At 44.5% G+C, this 21,344-nt stretch overlaps 2 protein-coding genes across 4 annotated transcripts in view; one reads left to right on the top strand and one right to left on the bottom strand.

Annotated features, from left to right (window-relative positions):
* ABCG5 (ATP-binding cassette, sub-family G (WHITE), member 5) overlaps positions 1 to 16,352 on the top strand; it is a 17,679-nt gene extending 1,327 nt beyond the window's left edge. Inside the window, exons 3-13 of the mRNA XM_005864766.2 lie at positions 2,860 to 2,996; positions 3,064 to 3,162; positions 5,114 to 5,246; positions 7,104 to 7,243; positions 7,957 to 8,086; positions 8,623 to 8,836; positions 8,913 to 9,118; positions 9,892 to 10,030; positions 11,459 to 11,644; positions 14,445 to 14,557; positions 15,778 to 16,352. Coding sequence (XP_005864828.1) covers positions 2,860 to 2,996; positions 3,064 to 3,162; positions 5,114 to 5,246; positions 7,104 to 7,243; positions 7,957 to 8,086; positions 8,623 to 8,836; positions 8,913 to 9,118; positions 9,892 to 10,030; positions 11,459 to 11,644; positions 14,445 to 14,557; positions 15,778 to 15,971 — 1,691 coding nt within the window. The 3' untranslated portion in view covers positions 15,972 to 16,352. The remainder of the gene's footprint in view (positions 1 to 2,859; positions 2,997 to 3,063; positions 3,163 to 5,113; positions 5,247 to 7,103; positions 7,244 to 7,956; positions 8,087 to 8,622; positions 8,837 to 8,912; positions 9,119 to 9,891; positions 10,031 to 11,458; positions 11,645 to 14,444; positions 14,558 to 15,777) is intronic.
* The window catches only part of DYNC2LI1 (dynein, cytoplasmic 2, light intermediate chain 1), a 26,161-nt gene continuing 20,836 nt past the window's right edge, over positions 16,020 to 21,344 (bottom strand). The window contains exons 13-14 of one of the 3 annotated variants that reach the window (XM_005864762.2): positions 19,124 to 19,231; positions 16,020 to 16,812 (exon numbers count right to left, since the gene is read on the bottom strand). In XM_005864762.2, coding sequence (XP_005864824.1) covers positions 19,169 to 19,231 — 63 coding nt within the window. In that variant the 3' untranslated portion in view covers positions 16,020 to 16,812; positions 19,124 to 19,168. Of the gene's footprint in view, positions 16,813 to 17,885; positions 17,905 to 18,995; positions 19,232 to 21,344 lie in introns of those variants that run through there. The other 2 variants (XM_005864761.2, XM_014538460.1) reach the window with 2 other exon arrangements.

Raw genomic sequence — 21,344 nt, 5'->3', positions numbered from 1 at the left:
GGATTGAGCCTGCAACCCGGGCATATGCCCTGACCGGGAATCGAACCATGGCCTCCTGGTTCATAGGTTGATGCTCAACCACTGAGCCACACTAGCTGTGCTAAATTTTCTTTTAATAATTATAACATACTTCTTTAAAAAGAACAAAAGCTGTTGTTTCTATAATAACTTGTTACTCGTTGCCTTCCTTGTGTAGGATAAAAACGGGCGGCATGTAGCACACAGCCAGGAATTGAGCCCACCTTCTCAGAGGGGTGTCCCACAGGCCAATATTATGCTTCATGCACATCTCAGGAGGACGTGGGTGGGGTTCTGGGTCTGGGGCTCGTGGGCTGGTTTCTGATGATCCCTAATCGTGGTTCTACGACAGTGTCCATCTTTTTACGCTGAACATGGATTCGCAGTAGATGCGAGTTCCACAGGAGTGGGAGGTCTCTCCCTTTCTTCCTGCTCTATCTTCAACAACTAGAACAGGGCTGGGCACATAGTAAGTGCTTAATAAATACTTGTTGAATCAATAAATAAGCAAATGAATCAATGTTATGCATTACTCTTAGTGTTTCATAAAATGACGTTATTTCATTGGTGTTTTATCTAAAGCAGCATTATTTATCAAATCTTTATTAGTGAGGCACAAGATGGCTTAGGTGTTCAAAGTCTCACTAAAGAATGGTCAAGTACAAGTTTGCCTAGGGCAGTGGTCGGCAAACTGTGGCTCACGAGCCACATGCAGCTCTTTGGCCTCTTGAGTGTGGCCACGAAGTTTCAATCATACTGTACGTGCGCGCCCGCACGTGGTATTTTGTGGAAGAGCCACACTCAAGGGGCCGCAGTTTGCCGACCATTGGCCTAGGGTCACCCAACACTCCAGGGAAAGGTAACTGTATTTCACTCATTATTTGCTATCGATTAGGACGTAGATTCTGTGCTGCCTGTTCCCTCGAAGCAGACTAGTTACAAACGATTTCTGTCCTTTTAGACAAGATAACCCCAAAGGTCATGGTTTTATTGCCCCGTATGGCATTAACCTTTTTTGGTTTCTTTTTCCCTTTTTTATTATAATAAAATACACATAACAGAAAATTTCACATCTTAATCATTTTTAAGTGCACAGTTCAGTGGGATCAAATATCTAGGGTGTCCCCAAAAAATGTATACACACACTTTGAATAACTATAAAGGCAGTGTTTATTAAAATACACTTAATTTTAAAAATTGAGCTATCAGCTGTTACAGTGTGTTTACATTTTTGGGGACATCCTGTGTTCACAGTATTGTGCAACATACGGGAAAATGCCCTCTGTGTTTGGCACAAGGAAGTCGCCTTGATGACCGACTGTAGGGAGGCCAGTTTTGATGCAGTGATGGGACTGGCATCCAGGCTCCTGGATTCAGAGCTTCTGTCAGAACTGAGATTGGACCCCAGAATTGTAAGGCCAGGGAGGCTTCCAGCTAGAGACCCACATACAAGGTCCAATAAGGTGACTGGGACATTTCAGGGCACATCTTGAAAGACAGCCCCTATTAAGTCACCTTTGTTTCTTTGCAATCACTGTCCTCTCTCCCCACATTGACGTCTACCCAAACAGGTTGGGGCTAATTCTGAGCTTGGTCAGTCCTGGGGTAGAAAAGAGGATGACTCTATGGGAGTGTGGCTTCTTTTTAAAAAAAAAACATATTTTACTGATTTATTACAGAGAGAAAGGGAGAGGGATAGAGAGTTAGAAACATCGATCAGCTGCCTCCTACACACCTCCTACTGGAGATGTGCCCGCAACCAAGGTACGTGCCCTTGACCGGAATCTAACCTGGGACCCTTCAGTCCGCAGGCCGATGCGCTATCCACTGAGCCAAACCAGCCAGGGAGGGAGTGTGGCTTCTTTATCTTCGTATCCCCCCAAAGCAACAAGCAGTTTCCTTACAAATATTTGAACAAAAGATCTCTTTAGGGTTGCACAAGCCATCCCATCCAGGCAGCTTGTCCACTCCAGCTCTCCAGCGGGAAGTTCTGAGCAACAGCCTGCTGGGTTAGGCCCAAGGCTGTTTATACCCCGCTGAGGCCAACGTGGTTTCACCCGAGGACTTGCTAAACTAGTGCTTTTCAAACGCTAATATGCCTGGGATTTACCCAGGGAGCTTGTTAAAAAGCAGCATCTGATTCAGCGGCTGTGGGCGGGGCCTGAGAGTCTGCCCGGCTAACAAGTGCTCAGGCCAGCCGTGGGCAAACTACGGCCCGCCCGCCGGATCCGGCCCGTTTGAAAGGAAAAAAACTAAAAAAAAAAAAAAAAAAAAGACCGTACCCTTTTATGTAATGATGTTTACTTTGAATTTATATTAGTTCACACAAACACTCCATCCATGCTTTTGTTCCGGCGCTCTGGTCCAGTTTAAGAACCCATTGTGGCCCTCGAGTCAAAAAGTTTGCCCACCCCTGGCTCAGGCGATGCTGATGTTGCTGGTCCCCAGGACACACTTGATTAGCGGGGTTCCAGGCAGTGTCCCCTACTTTTAGGAACCACCTGACGGCCCCAGGGGCCACAAAAAGAAATTCAGATGTCTTAGGACCAAGTGTTTCCCAAAATCCTGGTTTTCCTTTTATTTTGAACGTATATTGTCCTTTTCAGTGGGAACTGGCTTTAAAAGCAGATAAACAGGCGAAGACCAGGATGAGGGAAATGGCTGAGCCTCCTGTCACTCAGGCGACAAGCAGGAAAGGCTCATTGGTGCCACCAGAGTTTGCCTTAGGAGGCTCAGGAGAGAACAAGTCAGGCTGGACCCTGACTGGTCCCCAAGGCTCTGGGAAGCTCCTGGGTGCCCCGTGGCGGGGCTTCCTCCAGGGCCTTCTCTGCTCGCCCCCAGGCTCCGGGAAAACCACGCTGCTGGACGCCATGTCCGGGAGGCTGCGGCGCCAGGGGACCTTGCTCGGGGAGGTGTGCGTGAACGGCCAGGCGCTGCGCAGGGACCAGTTCCAGGACTGCTTCTCCTACGTCCTGCAGGTGAGCGCGTCCCCGCCCGACTCGGGCAACGTGGTCGGGGGCCACACTGATGCCTCCTCTCCCGCAGAGCGACACTCTGCTGAGCAGCCTCACGGTGCGCGAGACGCTGGGCTACACGGCGCTGCTGGCCATCCGCGGGGCCTCCCGGGCCTTCATCCAGAAGAAGGTGGGTGCCGCCTGTCCACCTGCCCAGCAGCCTGGGCTTGGGGCAGGGCTTCCCAGGCCCCCCAGCAGGGGCACCCAGGGGCTCACCCCCACTGGCTTCGTACCCACTCTTACCTCCATTCCCCCCTCTTCCCACAGCCTTTTTTGAGTCTAGACCTGCACTGCCCAGTGTGGCAGCCGCTGGTCCCACGTGGCTTTGAGCACTTGAAATGTGACTGGTCCTAATTGAGGTGTGGGGTGATGTGGCGAGCTCTCAAGGCCATGGCATACTCAGCCCCACATTGGGCGCCTTATCTGCCACACCAGCACGGCCAAGGGTGAACCTGGGAGGGGGCAGTTAAGGATTTAGAAAAGACAGACAAGAGAATAAAAGCTGGGTCTAGGTGGGATGCTGTCCACTCTGATGGAGAGCTGGCGACAGCACCACGGACTACAAGCCGTGTCTTTATTTTATAGCCAGATTCCACGAGGCAAAGTAAGGACGTGGTCAAGATGTTTACAACATTCTGTGGGTTTTGATCCTACTCAATTACATGCACCTGAACTCTATCAAGCCTACATCACTCAGGCACATGGGGCCACGTGTTCGGACCATAGGTTCAAGCTTACAACTACAGCTGTTGGCTATAATTGTGCTGGGAGGGCTCTGCCCTCCAAGCTGGGACTTACACGTGGCCATGAGAGGACTGTGCCCTCTCATTAGTCTGAGGCTTGAACCTGTCCAAACACTGTAGTCACTCTCCACAGGGTGAGTGTGCCATACACACTGAATTTTAAAAACAGTCTGAAAAAAACAGAACATGCTGGTTTATTTATGCATGTTTCACCTCCCTCTACTGCTTTGTATCTGTTTAGATTGTTCCTTCTTTTGGTCAAAGCTCCATCTACGCTGTTGATTCCACCCCTGTGTCCTCTGGAACACTGTTCCATAACTCACCCCCTGTTACTCCAATCTAGTTTGTTTGGTTATTGTTTTTTTTTAATGCAGTGCTCTCTTTTTTCATTAGAGGTGTATGGGAACAAAGCTCACTACCATATAAGTCGCTGTTCTCAGTTCATTCTTTCTGCTTTGCCCAGGGCCTCTACAGGGAGGGGGGCTTGGTACGGGGAGAGCCAGAGCTGGAGATCTTTGGAGGGTCTGTGGAGAGGGGCTATGCTCAGGGAGAAAGGAGAGGGAGGAAAAAGCAACAACCTTGTGATTAGAGAGTCAGTAAGGAATCTTTTTAGTTGTTGTGGGGAGTTGAGAATGCGGAGTAAGGAGAGGTTTCAGGGAGCTGCAGGGTATAAGATAAGTAGACTGAGGAGAACTGGGGGAGAAGACATGTTAAGAAGTGTGGCTATGGGTTATAAGCTGAGTCCTCTTTTAAGTCCTTACAGAGATTCAAGGAAAGATTGGCATTACTTTTAATGACTTTCGATAGCTGGATTATAGTTCTTTGATGCAAAACCACACTGAGATTGGACCACAGGGGACCCACAGGTCTTATTTGGGTTAAATAAGGGAAATCAGGTTTATTTCAGACCAAATAGGATTTTAAAAACCTAATAAAGTTTTGAAAACAAAACATTAAAGGAACAAGCTGTGCTGTGACTGTGCCTTTGGGGGACTTTTCTGTGTGGGTTGGACTGCCTGCAGCATCCGAAAGCAGGCGTCCAGGGACATCGCCACCGTTTCCTGGGGAATTTCTCGGGAGCAAAGGAAAGCCGTTGTTGTTGCTCTAAGGACTTTTTTAAAGACAATTCATCTTGTTTATTTTAATCAGCCGCATGTATTATGTTGTGATTAGAACCAAGTTGGATTTTACTGTGATGGGCGTGCTCTCCCCGGTGGTGAGGCTGAAAGTGGCCGGAGCACTCAGGGAAGCGTGTGGCCTCTCCTGCGCCACCCTCTGGCTGAGAGTGGGAACAGCCGCCCCGCAGTGACCAGCCTTCCTGGGCTCTGTCCCCCACAGGTGGAGGCCGTCATGGCCGAGCTGAGTCTGAGCCACGTGGCCGACCAACTGATCGGCAACTACAACTTCGGGGGAATCTCCACTGGCGAGCGGAGGCGGGTCTCCATCGCAGCCCAGCTCCTCCAGGATCCCAGTAAGTGGGACCCGAACTGCCACGAACTGCTCCCGGGTGTCTTCCACGTCAAGCCCTTTCTTCATATGAGGCCCTTTCTCCACAGTCTCCATTTGCAAAGGGGTTTGCACAGGTTTTTCAAACCAAAGACCCAGTTTTTTTTGAAAGTCCTATGTAGTTCCTGATACTCTTTCCTCATCCAAGTTCCAAACAGCTCTTGGACTCAGAAGCACTCACTTGTGTTTTATTTTTTTTATTTTATTGATTTTTTACAGAGAGAAAGGGGGAGGGGTAGAGAGTTAGAAACATCGATGAGAGAGAAACATCCAGCTGCCTCCTCTTGCACACCCTCCACTGGGGATGTGCCCGCAACCAAGCTACATGCCCTTGACCGGAATCGAACCTGGGACCCTTCAGTCCACAGGTCGACGCTCTATCCACTGAGCCAAACCGGTTAGGGCAGTGGTCGGCAAACTGTGGCTCGCGAGCCACATGCGGCTCTTTGGCCCCTTGAGTGTGGCTCTTCCACAAAATATCACGAGTGGTCAGCAAACTGCGGCTCATGAGCCACATGCGGCTCTTTGGCCCCTTGAGTGTGGCTCTTCCACAAAATATCACGAGCGGGCGCACGTACAGTGCAATTGAAACTTCGTGGCCCATGCGCAGAAGTCGGTATTTTGTGGAAGAGCCACACTCAAGGGGGCAAAGAGCCGCATTTGGCTGGCGAGCCGCAGTTTGCCGACCACTGGTTAGGGCCTCACTTGTGTTTTGATGTTCGGGGATCCTGTCCTCTGCACCCGCACTTCATCCAGGAGCAGTACCACTGTGTCTGCTGTGTAAGCCATGAGCTTTGGTGTGACTGGAAGTATTTATGAAATGGCAGGAATTAAAGCAGGATGTGGAGGGATACACTTAAAAGTGATTGTGTTGAGGGAAGGGCTATCAAGATGGGTAGCTTGTCACCTGGCCCCCCTGCCTGGTTTGGTCACTCTCCCCATCACCTGGGGAGACTGCGCCTCTACAGAAGCCTGGAAGAGGACACGGTGCCTCTGGATACTTTTCTCACTGGGGGAGACCACGACTGCCTGCCCTCCCGATGGTGCCAGGTCACTGAAGGCAAAGAAGAGAGATGCTCTTAAGAGCCCTTGCCACTTTTGGGGTAGAAATAAATGACAGTTCAATCCTCTAAAAAAAGCCAAACACGCCCTGGCCGGTTTGGCTCAATGGATGGAGCATCAGCCTGCGGACTGAGGAGTCCCGGGTTCAATTCCGGTCAAGGGCATGTACCTAGGTTACAGGCTCCTCCCCGGCCCGGCCCCGGGCAGGAGGCAACCAATCGATGTGTTTCTCTCACATCGATGTTTCTCTCTGTCTTTCCCTCTCTCTTCTACTCTCCCTAAAAATCAATGGAAAAATATCCTTGGGTGAGGATTAACAAACAAACAAACAAAAAAAGCCAAACACCCACTTCGAACCTGGTTTTATGGGTTTGAGGTTTTTTGCAGTGCAAAGACCTTATTAGTGTTGGAAAGTGCTAGGCATGAAATGCAGTTGTGTTTGAAGCAGCCTTTTAAAACCACATGGTGCCAAGCTGCCAGCCCTGTCCTCTCAGGTCCCCCGGATGGGCCCAATGGTCCATAGAACCATGTGCAAGTGAGGCTTGGTCTGGCTGCTGCCCTGCTCCCTCAGGATTACGCCCGAAGTGTGCTCGGGAGCTGGGAGTTAGGGCCTCCTAGGCCGGGTCCTTTCTCCCGGGCTCGGGCTGAAAGGCAGCTTGCATGCAGGTGCTTCTCACCGTGCACTGATCGGATGGGGTGAAACAGCTGGAACGGTTCAAAACGCTGAGTGACTCTGACGTCTGCCCTTCTTTGCCGGCAGCCATCATGCTGTTTGATGAGCCCACGACAGGCCTGGACTGCATGACTGCAAACCAGATCGTCGTCCTCCTCGCAGAGCTGGCCCGCAGGGACCGCATCGTGATCCTCACCATCCACCAGCCCCGCTCTGAGCTCTTCCAGGTGAGGGGGCACGTCTCTTGTTCCTGCTCAGCTCGTCCAAGGTGGTGCATGTGTGTGTTGTGCTGAGGAGCACGGGGTAGAGATTAGTTAGTACTCGCCAACCAGAGCAGCTGGAGCCAGTGGCTCCTGATATAGGAAGGGCAAAGGAAGGAAGCTCACTGCCTTCAGCACCTGCTCATTTAATCCACACAACCGTCCCGTGAGGTGCATGTCAGTCTTTCTGCCTTACAGAGAAGAGTGAGACTTAGAAATGATACAACATTGAGCCATGGTCACACAGTTAATAAGAAACTGGAATTGGAAGTCCAGTTGGCTTCAAAGACTGTTTGTTTTTCCTACCAAATCACAGTTTTTTTCCAAAAATTTCAATTTATCCTCCAAGGACCCTTTTAGGGATCTATTATTTGCCTTTTATAGATGAGGATCTAGGATTTTAAAAAATATTTTGTCCAAGGTGACTCACTCACTCAGTGGCTCGACTGGGACTCAAACCCATGTCCATTGATCAGGTCCAGGTGTGATGCTGAGCACAGGCTGGATGCTCAGGGGCACCCACGCCCAGAACAACAGGGGGTGCATTTTGCGTGTCTTCCTGGGATGCAGTAAGAATACTGATGCATGGCTGAGGTCATCAAAGGACGGACTGCTTGCAACTTTTCTCATAAGGGTGTGCTGACTTGATTACACACTAATATCATCTGTTGTCCAATCAGCTCTTTGACAGAATCGCCATTCTGAGCTTCGGAGAGCTGGTTTTCTGCGGGACACCGGTGGAAATGCTTGAGTTCTTCAGTGGCTGTGGCTACCCTTGTCCTGAACATTCAAACCCTTTTGATTTCTATAGTAAGTTTTTCAATCACAGTCCCCACCATGAGAAACGACTTTATCATCTCAGATTTCTGCCTGGATGACACCAGCACTGCTGGATTTTATTTTTGCATTTGTTTTGGTGTTTTTAATCCTCAAGAAATTAATTTGGCTGGGTCAGTGAACTGGCCATAACCTATCAGAATGAAATGGGGGAATCTCTTTTAAATTGGGGCATGCCTTCTTGGTCAGAGAAAAATGAGCTGAGCTTCTGAATTCTCCCATACAGTCCCCGTGGGGTCCTTATGGCCCTGGTGGTAGTTTTAACACATTCTGACTTTAAAGGTGGGCATTAACAACAGGTGTTATTCTGGCAGGATGAAGTAGTACAGCTAGTACTCCTAGACCAATGATGAAACCTAGATCAAGGGGCCAAAGAGCCGCATGTGGCTCGCGAGCCGCTGTTTGCCGACCACGGTCCTAGACCAATGATGAAACCTAGATTATTAGCCATTGTGTAAATATGTGCATTTAAAAACACATGGGTTATTTCTTTTGGGAAAATATTTTAGTGGACCTGACATCAGTGGATACCCAAAGCAAAGAACGGGAAATGGAAACCTACAAGAGAGTCCAATCGATTGGATCTGCCTACAGAGAATCAGCAATTTATCACAAAACCTTGGAGAATATCGAAAGAACAAAACACCTGAAAACATTACCAATGGTTCCTTTCAAAACCAGAGACTCCCCTGGAACTCTTTCTAAACTGTGTGTTCTTTTGAGGTAAGAGACTCACCCCATTTTAGGTGCTTCTATCCACCAACAAAAGAACAGGAATTAAAACGGGGTTGTCTTTCAGGAGAGTGACGAGAAACTTAATGAGAAATAAGCTGGCAGTGGTTATGCGTCTGGTTCAGAATCTGATCATGGGTTTGTTCGTCATTTTCTTCCTTGTACGGGTCCAGAACGATGTGCTCAAAGGTGCTTTCCAGGACCGCGTGGGTCTCCTGTACCAGTTTGTGGGTGCCATGCCATACACAGGCATGCTCAACGCAGTGACTCTGTGTAAGTGCCATGCCCAGGAGGTGCGCCCTGAAGCTGGGGGAGGGGGGAGCTCCTCTCTCCCTGAATATCTCCCATCTCCCGCTGTCACTTTGCAAGACTCTACCATTATCAGGGTATTTCTCTGGGGAAATACCAGATTCTCTCTCTGGGGAAAAGCAACTACTGAGCTACTCACTCTTAGTGTATTCAACCAAGTGCATGTCTGAGGGTCCCTGAGGATCCAGGGAAACATAAAGTATGAGGTACTGATGGGCAAGGTTTGGAAAGGTTATCCCTGGTGCCCTATCTTGGCCATTAGGATGTGCAGTCCAGGGGGCCCAGGTACCTGGCCAACTTTGTGCTGTTACCTTCTTTCTGAAGCCTATTTTAGGACCTAATTTTCAAAGTCAGTGGGAATTCGGAAGCAATACTTAGTTGCTTGATGCTCTGTGCCAAGGTCCTGCACAAAGAGAGGACAGAGTGGCTCGCATCACTCATTTGTGCCCCTTTTGCAGTCGTGTTCTTGAATTGGTGACACTCCTTCCCCCCACATTAGGGAGAAGGAAATACATTATGACAAATTTGCAACCGCACTGTAATTCAGAGAGAGTGTAGATTTCTAGGGTGGAGTTAACCATAACTCCCTGGATGGCAGCTCCCCTCTGTCGCTGACTTGAGAGCCCAGCTGGTCCTCACTGTCCAGCTCCAGCAGACCTCAAGTGCAGCTTGGGCTAGCCCGCCCTCCCTCAGCTGTGTGGTGACCGACTGTTCTGCAACCTGCCTTCCGTGCCCAGTTCCTGTGCTGCGAGCGGTCAGTGATCAGGAGAGCCAGGACGGCCTGTACCAGAAGTGGCAGATGCTGCTGGCCTATGTGCTGCACGTCCTCCCCTTCAGCGTCATTGCCACCATGATCTTCAGCAGCGTGAGCTACTGGTAAGGGGTGTGCGCCGACCTCCTGTGGGCCCAGCCAGCCAGTGGGACCAGGAGAGGGGGAGCTCCAGGGTAGAGAACCCTGAGTTTCTTTGTACTTTCCCATCAGCACTGCTGTTTAGTAGGAATATTGTGCTTGATGACCGGTGGAGTCCCGGATCCCAATGCAGCAAGTGTGGACTATACAGTGTAAAACCTTCCCGAAATCTGTAAATTGCCACATACCACAACACATCTGGCCCGAAAGTGTTTCAAATAATGGGGTATGGACATAAGCAAATCTTCAAATAAGTTTAATTCAAGAAAGTTTAAGATTAGTTTTACAAGCAAGTTCGACAGCGAGACCAGTTCTATCGCTTGCTATGACGTGCGCTGACCACCAGGGGGTGGCGCGGAACGAAGGAAGGCCCTGGCTGGCGGCTGGCAGCCAGGAAAGGGAGGCCCCAGCCGGCAGCCATAAGGCCCTGATTGGCCCTGATTGCCAGCCAGGCCTAGGGACCCTACCCGTGCATGAATTTCATGCACCGGGCCTCTACTATAATACTACTACTACTAATACTAATAGTAATAGCTAACATATCAAGCACTTGCTTTATGACAGGCACTGAGAGCTTTAAATATATTATTTCATGTAATCCTTGCAACCATTCTATAAAGGTGATATAATTATCCTTGTTTGTAGGCAAGGAAACTGAGGCACAGTGGCCTTCCCCACCTCACTTCCATCATCCCAAGTTAATTACAGATGAGACCAAGAGTCTACTTGGTTGGGTGCGGGGAGGGGCTCTTGGAGGTTTCATGGAGGCGAATTTGAGAGACAGCAGCATTTCAACAGATGGAATCAGGAACAAGGGCCTAACAGGGGAAGGAGTAGCAGGGGCGTAGGTTCAGAAGCAAAAACACAGAGAAATCTCAGTTGCACGGTGGGGAATGCAGGGTTGGGAGAAGTCTTGGAAAATCTGACTGCTGGCCGTACAGCCCAGTAGGGGAGGTGCTGAATGCCAGGCCAAGGGGCTGCAGTGGGTTTGATAATGGGACGTGGGAGAGGTTGGGTGAGCCCCAGCATTAGGGTAGGCGGCTAGCTTGGGTAGGAGGGGTGCTAGCAAGGCAGAACGTGGTTATTTGTGGAGAAGCCAGGAGAGTCCAGTACCCCTACTCATTGTAGTTGGCTGTGACTCTTCCTCTGAGAGCTGAAGGAGCCGTAAAAGGGAAGAGGCTCTCATTGAGCTGGAGCCAACAGAGACAAATGGCAATAATAAATGGTCTCAATGTTGGCTCTGTTCCCAAAAGGCCTTTCAAAGGGGAGTTTGATTTGCCCTGCAAACTCTTCTCTACCACTAACCACCACGAACTCGTTCATAGAAGGCAAGCATGGTATTTTTCTTAAATGATAACCCTTGGAGAGAAACTAAAGACCTTGTGTGTTTTTAGGACTCTGGGCTTGTACCCCGAGGTTGCCAGATTTGGATATTTCTCTGCTGCTCTCCTGGCCCCCCACTTAATTGGGGAATTTCTAACTCTCGTGCTACTTGGAATGGTCCAAAACCCAAATGTGGTCAACAGTATAGTGGCTCTGCTCTGCATTGCTGGGGTGCTGGTGGGATCCGGACTCGTAAGGTAAGCTACCACAAGTCAAAAGAATTAGATTGTATGACTTGTTAATGATCACCTGATAGTGATTATTATTAAGAAATTCCAGAGAAGAGCTATGTGACACTAGTTAAAGATAACACCTTATAGACTGGGGTATGTATAGTGCTTGCTAACCATTATTGTGTAGACTTTAAACTGTTCAGTATTTGTTCAATAAGATGTCTTCACACAGAGAATCAGGAACTGACAATTTAGGCACGTTATCAATATGATTCACATGTAATAAACTATTATAACAGGAAGAAAAACAATCCAGAAAAACCCACAGCCTATGTTAAAAGCTAAACAGTGTGCATTTAGTTCATTTCTGCTTCTGCATTGGTGAGTCTCTATTCCAGTTCTCAGCCCTCACTTTCTTTTAGGAAGTAAGAAGAGGCAGGTAAGAAAAGAGCCTATGGGATCACAGACTGCAAGAAAGCATCAGAACTAGGACACACAACAAAAGTTAACAGTAATTAGCTCTGGGTGACATATTTTTATATGTCATTCTTTCACAAAATATAGGAAAGAATTCCTATATTTTGTGAATTTTCCATACCAGACAGGCATCATTTTATAACCAAGAAAAAAATAAATATAAATAAAAAAAGAAAAGTAGCATACACAATATAAATGAAATATTTTGATATTAAAAAGACATAAATAGAATAATATAAAAATAGTCTAAATAAAAAAATAAATACATGCAAAAGTAGTAGCAGGAATAATGGAAAAGCTTAGAAGATTAAAAATGATCCCAGGCAAGTGACATGAGTGGATCTAGTAAGTAAACTACGGGTCTCTGAGGAAATATGAAGACGCTGCTTTTTGACTTAAAAAGCAAATAAACAAAAAAGCTGCATTGTATTTGTATGTTTAATTATTTAACTCTCAGAGCAATCCACGTTCATGGAGAAAACTAACCTCAGACCTAGCTCAGCTCCTTACACCTCTGTGGCTCCCTGAGAGAGGACTGGCCCTGGAGTCAGAGACTTCCTCCACCACTTCGCTGCCCATGGCCATGGGCAAGTCACTTTGCTCATTTATAAAGTGGATCATGAGAAGCAAATGACAATCAATATGAAAACACTCCATAAACTGTAGTGAGTTATACAAAGGTGAGGTATTATAAATCGAAATGAGCTGGGGATTGATCAGTCACGGAGGTTTTTGTTAAATAACAATGCTGTTGCCTTGTATTTGTCTATGGTGCTTAGGTTGATCCCTAGCATCTATGAAAAATGCACAAATCAAATCACCCCAAGGGCACAGAATTAAGCCAGCAAAGTATAGACCCAACCTTGGACAGCATCTCCTGTTTCATATTTCCATCATTACGGGTTCCAATCAGTCTGGCAGTATTTCATGTAGTTGGTTTGTAGGAAAAGGGAATTAATTGTTCTTAAAAGAGAGGCAGTGGCCAACATTAACAAATGCTCTTAGGTTCTTGGCAAAATCTCAGCATCCCAACACTTCACCTGGGTCCCACTCCCATCTTGAAATTGTCTCTGCTCTTGAAAACCACATCAACCTCCTAGTCCTTATGTTTATATTTTTCCCTCAAGTCACCATCTTTCCTGGCTGAGTGCCTGCAACATTTGAGCTTTTGGCTGCCTTCTCCTTTAAACACAATTGGAAATACCTTCACTGTTGTTCTTGCTTACAAAATCATGCAAGTTCTCAGGGGTGGGGGATGCACACCATACCGAAATATTGTAAGGAAAATAGTAAAAGTTACCTAAAGTATCACAACCCAGAGTTAATTTTTGTTGTGTATCTTGCTAGACATTTATGTAATTTTTAATAAAAATGAGATAATACATACTATTGTGAAGGGATAAAGTATTCATGCTTTTTCCCCATTTAACAATATAATGTGGACAGTGCCATATCAATAAATTTAGATCTGTGGTTCCTCTCTCTTGAAAGTATGCCAGCCTGGTTCTCTTCCTATGCCATTCACTATCCCATTGGTCTCCTTTGCCACCTGCACGAAGCCTGCCCATCATTCCCTTGCCTAGATAAGCTCTCCCTTTGTTTTCTCTCTGAGACTCGTGTTGCAGTCTCCTTTTAATAGATGGTTAACCCTTGAGGGCAGCATCTGTGTTTCATTCACCATCATAGTTCTTCTCAGTGAACAGCCCAGTTAGGTTTGCAAAATATATTTGAATTGTGTGAATAAATGGATGACTACTCTCCCTGCTTGCTCTCTCCATCTTTTCAACTTATATGGTCATTTAGTTCACACACTAGCACCCTCAAATATGTTTAACCACAGAAACCCTCCTCTAATGTGATACACACTAGGTATGCTTTTCCTTTTATATTGATATCAGTGGTGCTTACCAAAAACAAAACACCAATCCATCATCAGGGGGTTGATTGTTAAATGAAGGTTTCTACTATAATCAATCACCAAGCTGTGATTGACAAGTTCTTAGAAGGCTGTCTGAGATATGTGTTCGGTTGAAACACAGCAGGTTAGGAAAGGGCATGATTCCATTTATGAAAAGAGTTTAATTCCATGTATGTAAAATCTTATAAATGTACATACACACGTCACATGTATCACCAAAATGTGAACAGTAGTTATTTCTGGGAAGTAGTATTTCTTTATACTTCTCAGTATTGCCTGACATTTTTATAGTAAGCATCATTTTTATAATGAGAGATGAAAAACTGTATTTGTGTTGGCAAACATAAAATAAGGGTTGCCTGTCTTTCATTTGGTCGGACTATTCCCAGAGCCTACTGAATTTCATCTCTCTCTCTTTTTTTTCTTAAGGAACATAGAAGAAATGCCCATTCCTTTTAAAATCTTCACTTATTTTACATTCCAAAAATACTGCTCTGAGATTCTTGTAGTCAATGAATTCTATGGACGGAATTTCACTTGTGGTAAGTATTTTATTTTGGAATATTATTTATACATGTCACTCTGAGGAAGCAATTTCTGGAGGGAAATGCACTTTTAAAATAAAAGATATGTTTTGTAATAATAGACTTAAAACTTTGTTTTGAAATAAAAAGCTTAGTAACATTTTCTTTGGTTTTTAAAAAGAAATAAGCAGTAGTCAAGTTAGACACCTGTCAAAGGTCAATAGTTTAAGCTTGGGTATCTCAGTTGGTTAGAGCATTGTCCCGATAAACCAAGGTTTTGGGTTTGATCCTTGGTCAGGGTACACATAAGAATCAACCAAAGAATGAATGAATAAGTTCAACAAATTGATGTCTTCTCTCTCTCTCTCTCTCTCTGATAGATAGATGATAGATAATGACAGACCTGATGCACTGAAGTAAACTCTAGCATATTCTGATGGAATCAGTTTCTACGAGCTGGTTGAAGCTGGGTGCAGTGGCTTCTTATTCCCCAAATGTCCATAGTATAGAGCCGAGTAAAGCCATTTTTGGCAAAAGGCCATCCCCCACCCCATGAGAGGGCAGTGGGAGCCTAACAAGGTCCCCCTGGCCATTGGAAATCCAGGCCATTCTCTGAAGGCAACTAAAGAACAGGGCAGAATGTCATAGTTGTTTTAAATATCTTTAGGTGATAACAGCAGAAATCTTTGGATATTCAGTGCTAAGTGATCCTAAGTGATTATGATTTTTACCAGTGCTATGGCAATGAATATATACCCCAAATGGAAACAAATCAATTTCCAACTTCAAATGGAGCCAAGGCCCAGAACACTCATTATTGTTTCATCTAATAATGATTCCAGGGCTGTGTCAAATGTCTGTGTCTCTCATGAAGAAGGGTACTTAGCAGGGGGCTAAGCACTTAGTGGGCATTTGGTAAACACTTGCTTACAAAATTACTTTTTTTTAAAAAAAATATTTCTTTATTGGTTTCAGGGAGGAAGGGAGGAGGATAGATAGAAAGAAACATCACTGATGAGAGAGAATCACTGATCGGCTGCTTCCTGCACGCCCCCTACTGGGGATTGAGCCTGCAACCCAGGCATGTGCCGTTGGCCGGAATCGAACCTGGGAGCCTTCAGTCCGCAGGCTGATGCTCTATCCACTGAGCCAAGCCGGCTAGGGCACGAAATTACTTCTTAATCACCAAGTATTTACCAAATGCCCATATCTCACAGTGTCGATCTTTTCCCTGGCAGGCAGCTCAAATGGTTCTGTGACAGCTAATCCAACGTGTGCCTTCAATCAAGGACTCCAATTCATTGAGAGAATCAGCCCGGGTGCAACATCCCGATTCACAGCAGACTTCCTGATCCTGTATGCGTTTATTCCAGCTCTTGTCCTCCTAGGAACAGTTGTGTTTAAAGTGCGGGATCATCTCATTAGCAGATAGTAAAGCACGTTGCTGTGAGAATGGAACTGAAGCTCCTAGAGGTGCCTGGCTGCATTGAATGTCTGAAATAAGAATGCCTCCTGTTTCTGTCTTGACAGTACATCTGAAGTCTTTTAAACCATTAAGACTCCTTTTGTGCTCTTGGATCCATGAGGCCTTGAATGCTATTCCAAGTTGTAGGGACATGTGGTATTTAGAAATTGTGACTAAGCCAGTCCAAAATGTAGATAATAATACTTCATAAAGTTATGGAGACTGTAATATTTGTTTTCTTTGCTTTAGAGAGAAAAATAGGTCGGTTAAAAAATTATGCTTACATTCGCTAAAGGATTCAGTAAAAAGAATCCTGAATAGTTAGCAGAAAAGTAGCAGAAAAGGGAGTGGTTAAAGCAAAGCATCATGAAGAATTGGGTAAGAATGCTTTCATTGTTATTTAAAAACTCATAGTTATGTGCACATGTCCACGTGAGGGTTCTGAGTTACCTGATGACATCGAGAGGATGGTGGACAGATGCTGGATGATGAAGACCACTGGTCCAGAGCACTCAGTGATTTTATGGAGGGTTACAATGAGAAACTGCAGGAATGGCTGAACTGAGAACACAGCACATCAGGCACACCTCTTGTAATGTTTTTAAAGATTAGCTATTTTTCACTTCCGCTTAGTTTACTTATACAATTAAAAGTAAATATTATTAGATAAAGTGTTTGCACTGAGAAATGACATCTTTAAGGTTGGGAAGCAGCTATTATTGAAAGTCCATGTAGACAAGATGCTCAACGGACACAACATTTACACTCAGAAGAATAGGGTTACACACTGGGAGTTCATGTTCTTGAACTGTAAAGAGAAAGAATGCTGATGAATACAAACACCTATATTATATATTTTTAGGGATCGAATGTTGTACATAGTTTGTATATAAATGGTATATACAAAATGACTATCTTTCTGATTGATCTTCAAGAAATTCATGTATAAGTCTGAAATAAAACTGTCTCAATGTTACCATGGTAACTCTGAGTTAGAATATCTTAGAGAGCACAAGAACTTGTTCAGTTACTATGACCGAACTTGTAAAGAATGATAAATTATAGCATTTGAAATGTCTCACATTATTGTAGGAAAGATCATTTCATTAAGGAAACCACAGTAAAATTCTATTTCTTAGAACAGTATTTAAGGATCTGGAGACATTGGTGAATTACCAGAATCGTACTGTCAATTTTTATAAAAGGTCTTTGACACTGATGATTATGGTGTAATAGTTACATAATGCCTCACAGATTATATATGTCACATCAATTATAGACAATTCTGGAGATGATAATCTATTAAAGTAGTTCAAAGAGAGTTCCACAGGAACCTCTTTAGAAATCACTGATTTCAACTTACTAAAGATATGGGTGCACAATGTAAGTGGAAACATTTTCTATTCATATGCAGATGAATTTCATTCTAGCTCAGAAACACTGGCAAAATTGACATAGCACGTGACTTCAAGCTATTAAATGTTAGCGATACCATCTCTGAGAAACATAGTGACTTTCACGATGTGACAGTTTGTGTCTTAAGTCAAAAATGGACATGATGTGTAAGAAAATCAAATTATATAATAAAAGCTCCTATTACTATTGTGGAATGAGCTGTTTCTTCTCACCAAGTCAGTGGTGTTTCTGAGAGCATCACGTTCACTGTTAATTTAAAGGGAGTCCTTTCTCCACAGCACCCAGGCCCAGCGCCTGTCAGCTCCTTCAGTGAGGTTCCTTGGAGCCATGCTGCAAACCTGCTCCCCACAGTGCTGGAGCCTCGCGTACTGCAGCTAGTTTAGGACGTCTTATTTCATGACAGTTATCAGGCAGCTTGCTGTGCACTCAGATGCCACTCCTCAGCCTTGGTGTTCTTGTGGTTAGTAGGGGTGCTTATTTGAAGCTGGGTGCATGGTAGGTACGTAGGGTCAACATATTTTACAGTGGAAATGGAAGAACACAGAGTAAAAGAACTTTCCTGATTGGTAACAGCAATTATACTTACTCTAAATTGAACGTGGGTAGCAGGTACATGGACCTACAAGATTGAGGCTTCTTATAAGCTATCCTACCTTGGAAATAATCTTGGTTATTACCAAGTCATCAAGTTTTGGTCTGTTTATTGACAACATCTCCTTAAAACTGCCTGTTCTTCAAAAAGTTATACTTAACGTATGTCAGAATCACTGGAGGTGCTGATTAAAAACGCAGTTTCCTGAGCCCCATTCCAGACTCACTGACTCTGTATTTCTGGGTGTGGGGCTCAGGGATGTGCATTTTAAATAAGTACTACGGGTGCTTTTTGTGCCTCACCATTAGAGTAACATTAGATGCTTGTGAAAGTGAACCCAATTCCCGTTTCCTACCAGCCACAGCTGAGAACTCCTTAGAGGAGGAATGTGTCTAATATGAGCACTTAACCTTATTCATAACTGTTACTTGCTTTCATATTCCTGAAAACACGTAAGCACAAACTTATCAATGCTGAACCAAGGATATATTTACTTAACCATGGTAGAGGTAGGTAATAGAAGATTCTTTTTATTTAAAAAAAATACTACACATAGTTAATATAATTTTTTCCCCTTTTCAAAGATAAATATCCTGGGGTGGCACTAATACAAGAAATGCACTTTTCCTTTAGCAAATTATACATCTTCCTTTTTTAAAAAATTGTTTAAAGTATTACATGTCTTAACTTTCTTCATTTATTACCACAACAGCTAGTTTATTAATGAGCTATTACTAATATTACTAGAGACCCAGTGCACGAATTCATGCATGGGTAGGGTCCTTTGGCCTGGCCAGCAATCAGGCGATCGGGGCCATCTCACCCAGTCCCGATCAGGGCCAATGGGAGCTGGCTGGCCAGGGAGGGACCACAGGAGGGATCCAGGGCATGTCTGGCCCTCTTTCCCAGTCACCATCGGCTGGACCCCAGTAGCAAGCTAACCTACCGGTTGGAGCGTCTGCCCTCTGGTGGTCAGTGTGCTTCATAGCAACTGGTCAAGCGGTCGACCAATCAGTTGGACACTTAGCATATTATACTCTTATTATATAGGATTTATTAATAACACAAGAATGAATTCATTAATGAGCTAATATCAATAAAATAATCTTACTTGTACCAGTATTTGGGAAATAAATACACTGTAGCTGAGTTAGGTTCAAGAATCCAGCTCAATTTGTTTCCAAGACTTGGAAGAACTTTTTTTGTACTGTTCCAGTTCCTAAAACAAAAATATACATTATAGTACTTTAACAAATCAACTTTAACAATTAAACTAGGCATCTTAAAACTCCCTTAGCAGTTTTTGATATAACAATGTATCCTTTACAGCTTTATCATTCTCAAAATTTCTTGACAATTATTTTGTAAATGATTATACTTAGTATTTATTTACTAGAATGTAGCCTTTGGAGTTTCTGGGTAGCATAAGCAGGACTTAGAGATGAATTTAATAAAGTTTCAGACAAAATTATATTCTATATAGTATATAAGTTCATTCAATTAATAAAATAAAGTATTTGTCATATATGAAGTATTGAAAAGTGACCTTATTTTTAATTGTTCACTATTCAACTCTTGTTAAAACCTGCTTGAAGTTAGCTAAGTATCAATATTTAAAATGTATAGATCTTTTTTAAAAAATATATATTTTATTGATTTTTTACAGAGAGGAAGGGAGAGGGATAGAGAGTTAGAATCATCAATGAGAGAGAAGCATCGATCAGCTGCCTCTTGCACACCCCCTACTGCGGATGTGCCCGAAACCAAGGTACATGCCCTTGACCAGAATCGAACCTGGGACCCTTCAGTCCGCAGGCCGACGCTCTATCCACTGAGCCAAACCGGTCAGGGCAACGTATAGATCTTTTAACCCACAATTCTGCCTTAAGAAATTTATCCTATAGGATAGTATAGAAGAGCACAAGGATATAAGCAGAAAGATATTCACTGCACTGTGTATATTGACACACAATTGGAAACAGATTAGAGGAAACCTTTGGAGCAGCAGTTGCCAACCGGTGGTCCACGGACCACTGGTGGTCCCATGAGGTCCAAAAGGTTGTTGACCGCTGGTTAAGATGATCTCCCAGTAAAGGCTGATTAAACACACCAGCACTCACTCACACGTGGCTTTACAGCCAGCCAGCAAAAAGGATGGCAGTCCCATGTGAAAACAGCAAGTAGATGGAGAGAGAGCAGAACACTTCCATTTTCCATTATATATACTTGTATATCTTTGGATTTTTTTTCATAATGAGTATATGTTACTCTTTTTAAAATTGTATTTTTCAATTATAGTTTCCATTCAATATTATTTTGTTTTCATTTCAGGTGTACAGTGTAGTGATTAGATAATCATATCCTATATGAAGTGATTCCCCCAATGTTTCCAGTACCCACCTGGCGCTATACATAGTTATTACAATACTAGAGGCCTGGTGCACGATTCATGCACCAGTGGGTTCCCTGGGCCTAGCCTGCAGGATCAGGCCAAAACCGGCTCTCTGACATCCCCCGAGGGGTCCCAGATTGCGAGAGGGCATAGGCCAGGCCGAGGGACACCACTGGTGCACGATCAGGGACAGGGAGGGATGCAGGAGGTTGGCCAACTAGGGAAGGACCGTGGGAGGGCTCCAGGGCTTGCCCGGCCTGTCTCGCTCAGTCCCCATCGGCTGGACCCCAGCAGTAAACTAATCTACCAGTTGAAGCGTCTGCCCCCTGGTGGTCAGTGCACGTCATAGTAAGTGGTTGAGTGGCCTTAGCATATCATTAGCATATTATGCTTTGATTGGTTGAACAAATGGCCAGATGACCAGACACTTAGCATATTAGGCTTTTATTATATAAGATTATTGACTAAATTCCATTTGCTGTACTTTACAACTTGAGACTATTTTGTAACTATTACAATTCACAAAATAAAGATAAATTTAGTGAGAGTGGAAATCCTGAGTGAGACCATCAACATGCAAAAGGGACCATCTCCAGGAATGCCTTCTAGCCTCTTGCCTGTTGCTCAATGTCTAACTGTACAGAGTAAAATATTATTTCAGATAAGCAAAAAGTGGTTACCCTGCAAGATAAGGCAATCACTGCCCTTTGACTAACATAGTTAAAGTTCATAGTTGCTATAAATGGAAAAATCCTATTCTCATTTTCAGAAAAATTGCAGACTGCCTCATTCATAGCTATAGTCTAAGTCATTAAAATTTAAATGTTCCAAGTTTCAAAACTGTATAAGACTTTGGAAGAAGTTTTATACTAATAACTCCAAAGTAGTCTTTACAGCATGCTTTATTTTTTCTAATGAAGTTAATTCAGTTCACCAGTTA

Source organism: Myotis brandtii, unplaced genomic scaffold, assembly GCF_000412655.1.
Source record: "Myotis brandtii unplaced genomic scaffold, ASM41265v1 scaffold191, whole genome shotgun sequence".
NCBI classification, from domain to species: domain Eukaryota; kingdom Metazoa; phylum Chordata; class Mammalia; order Chiroptera; family Vespertilionidae; genus Myotis; species Myotis brandtii.
This window is presented reverse-complemented; position numbering and strand designations above follow the sequence as displayed.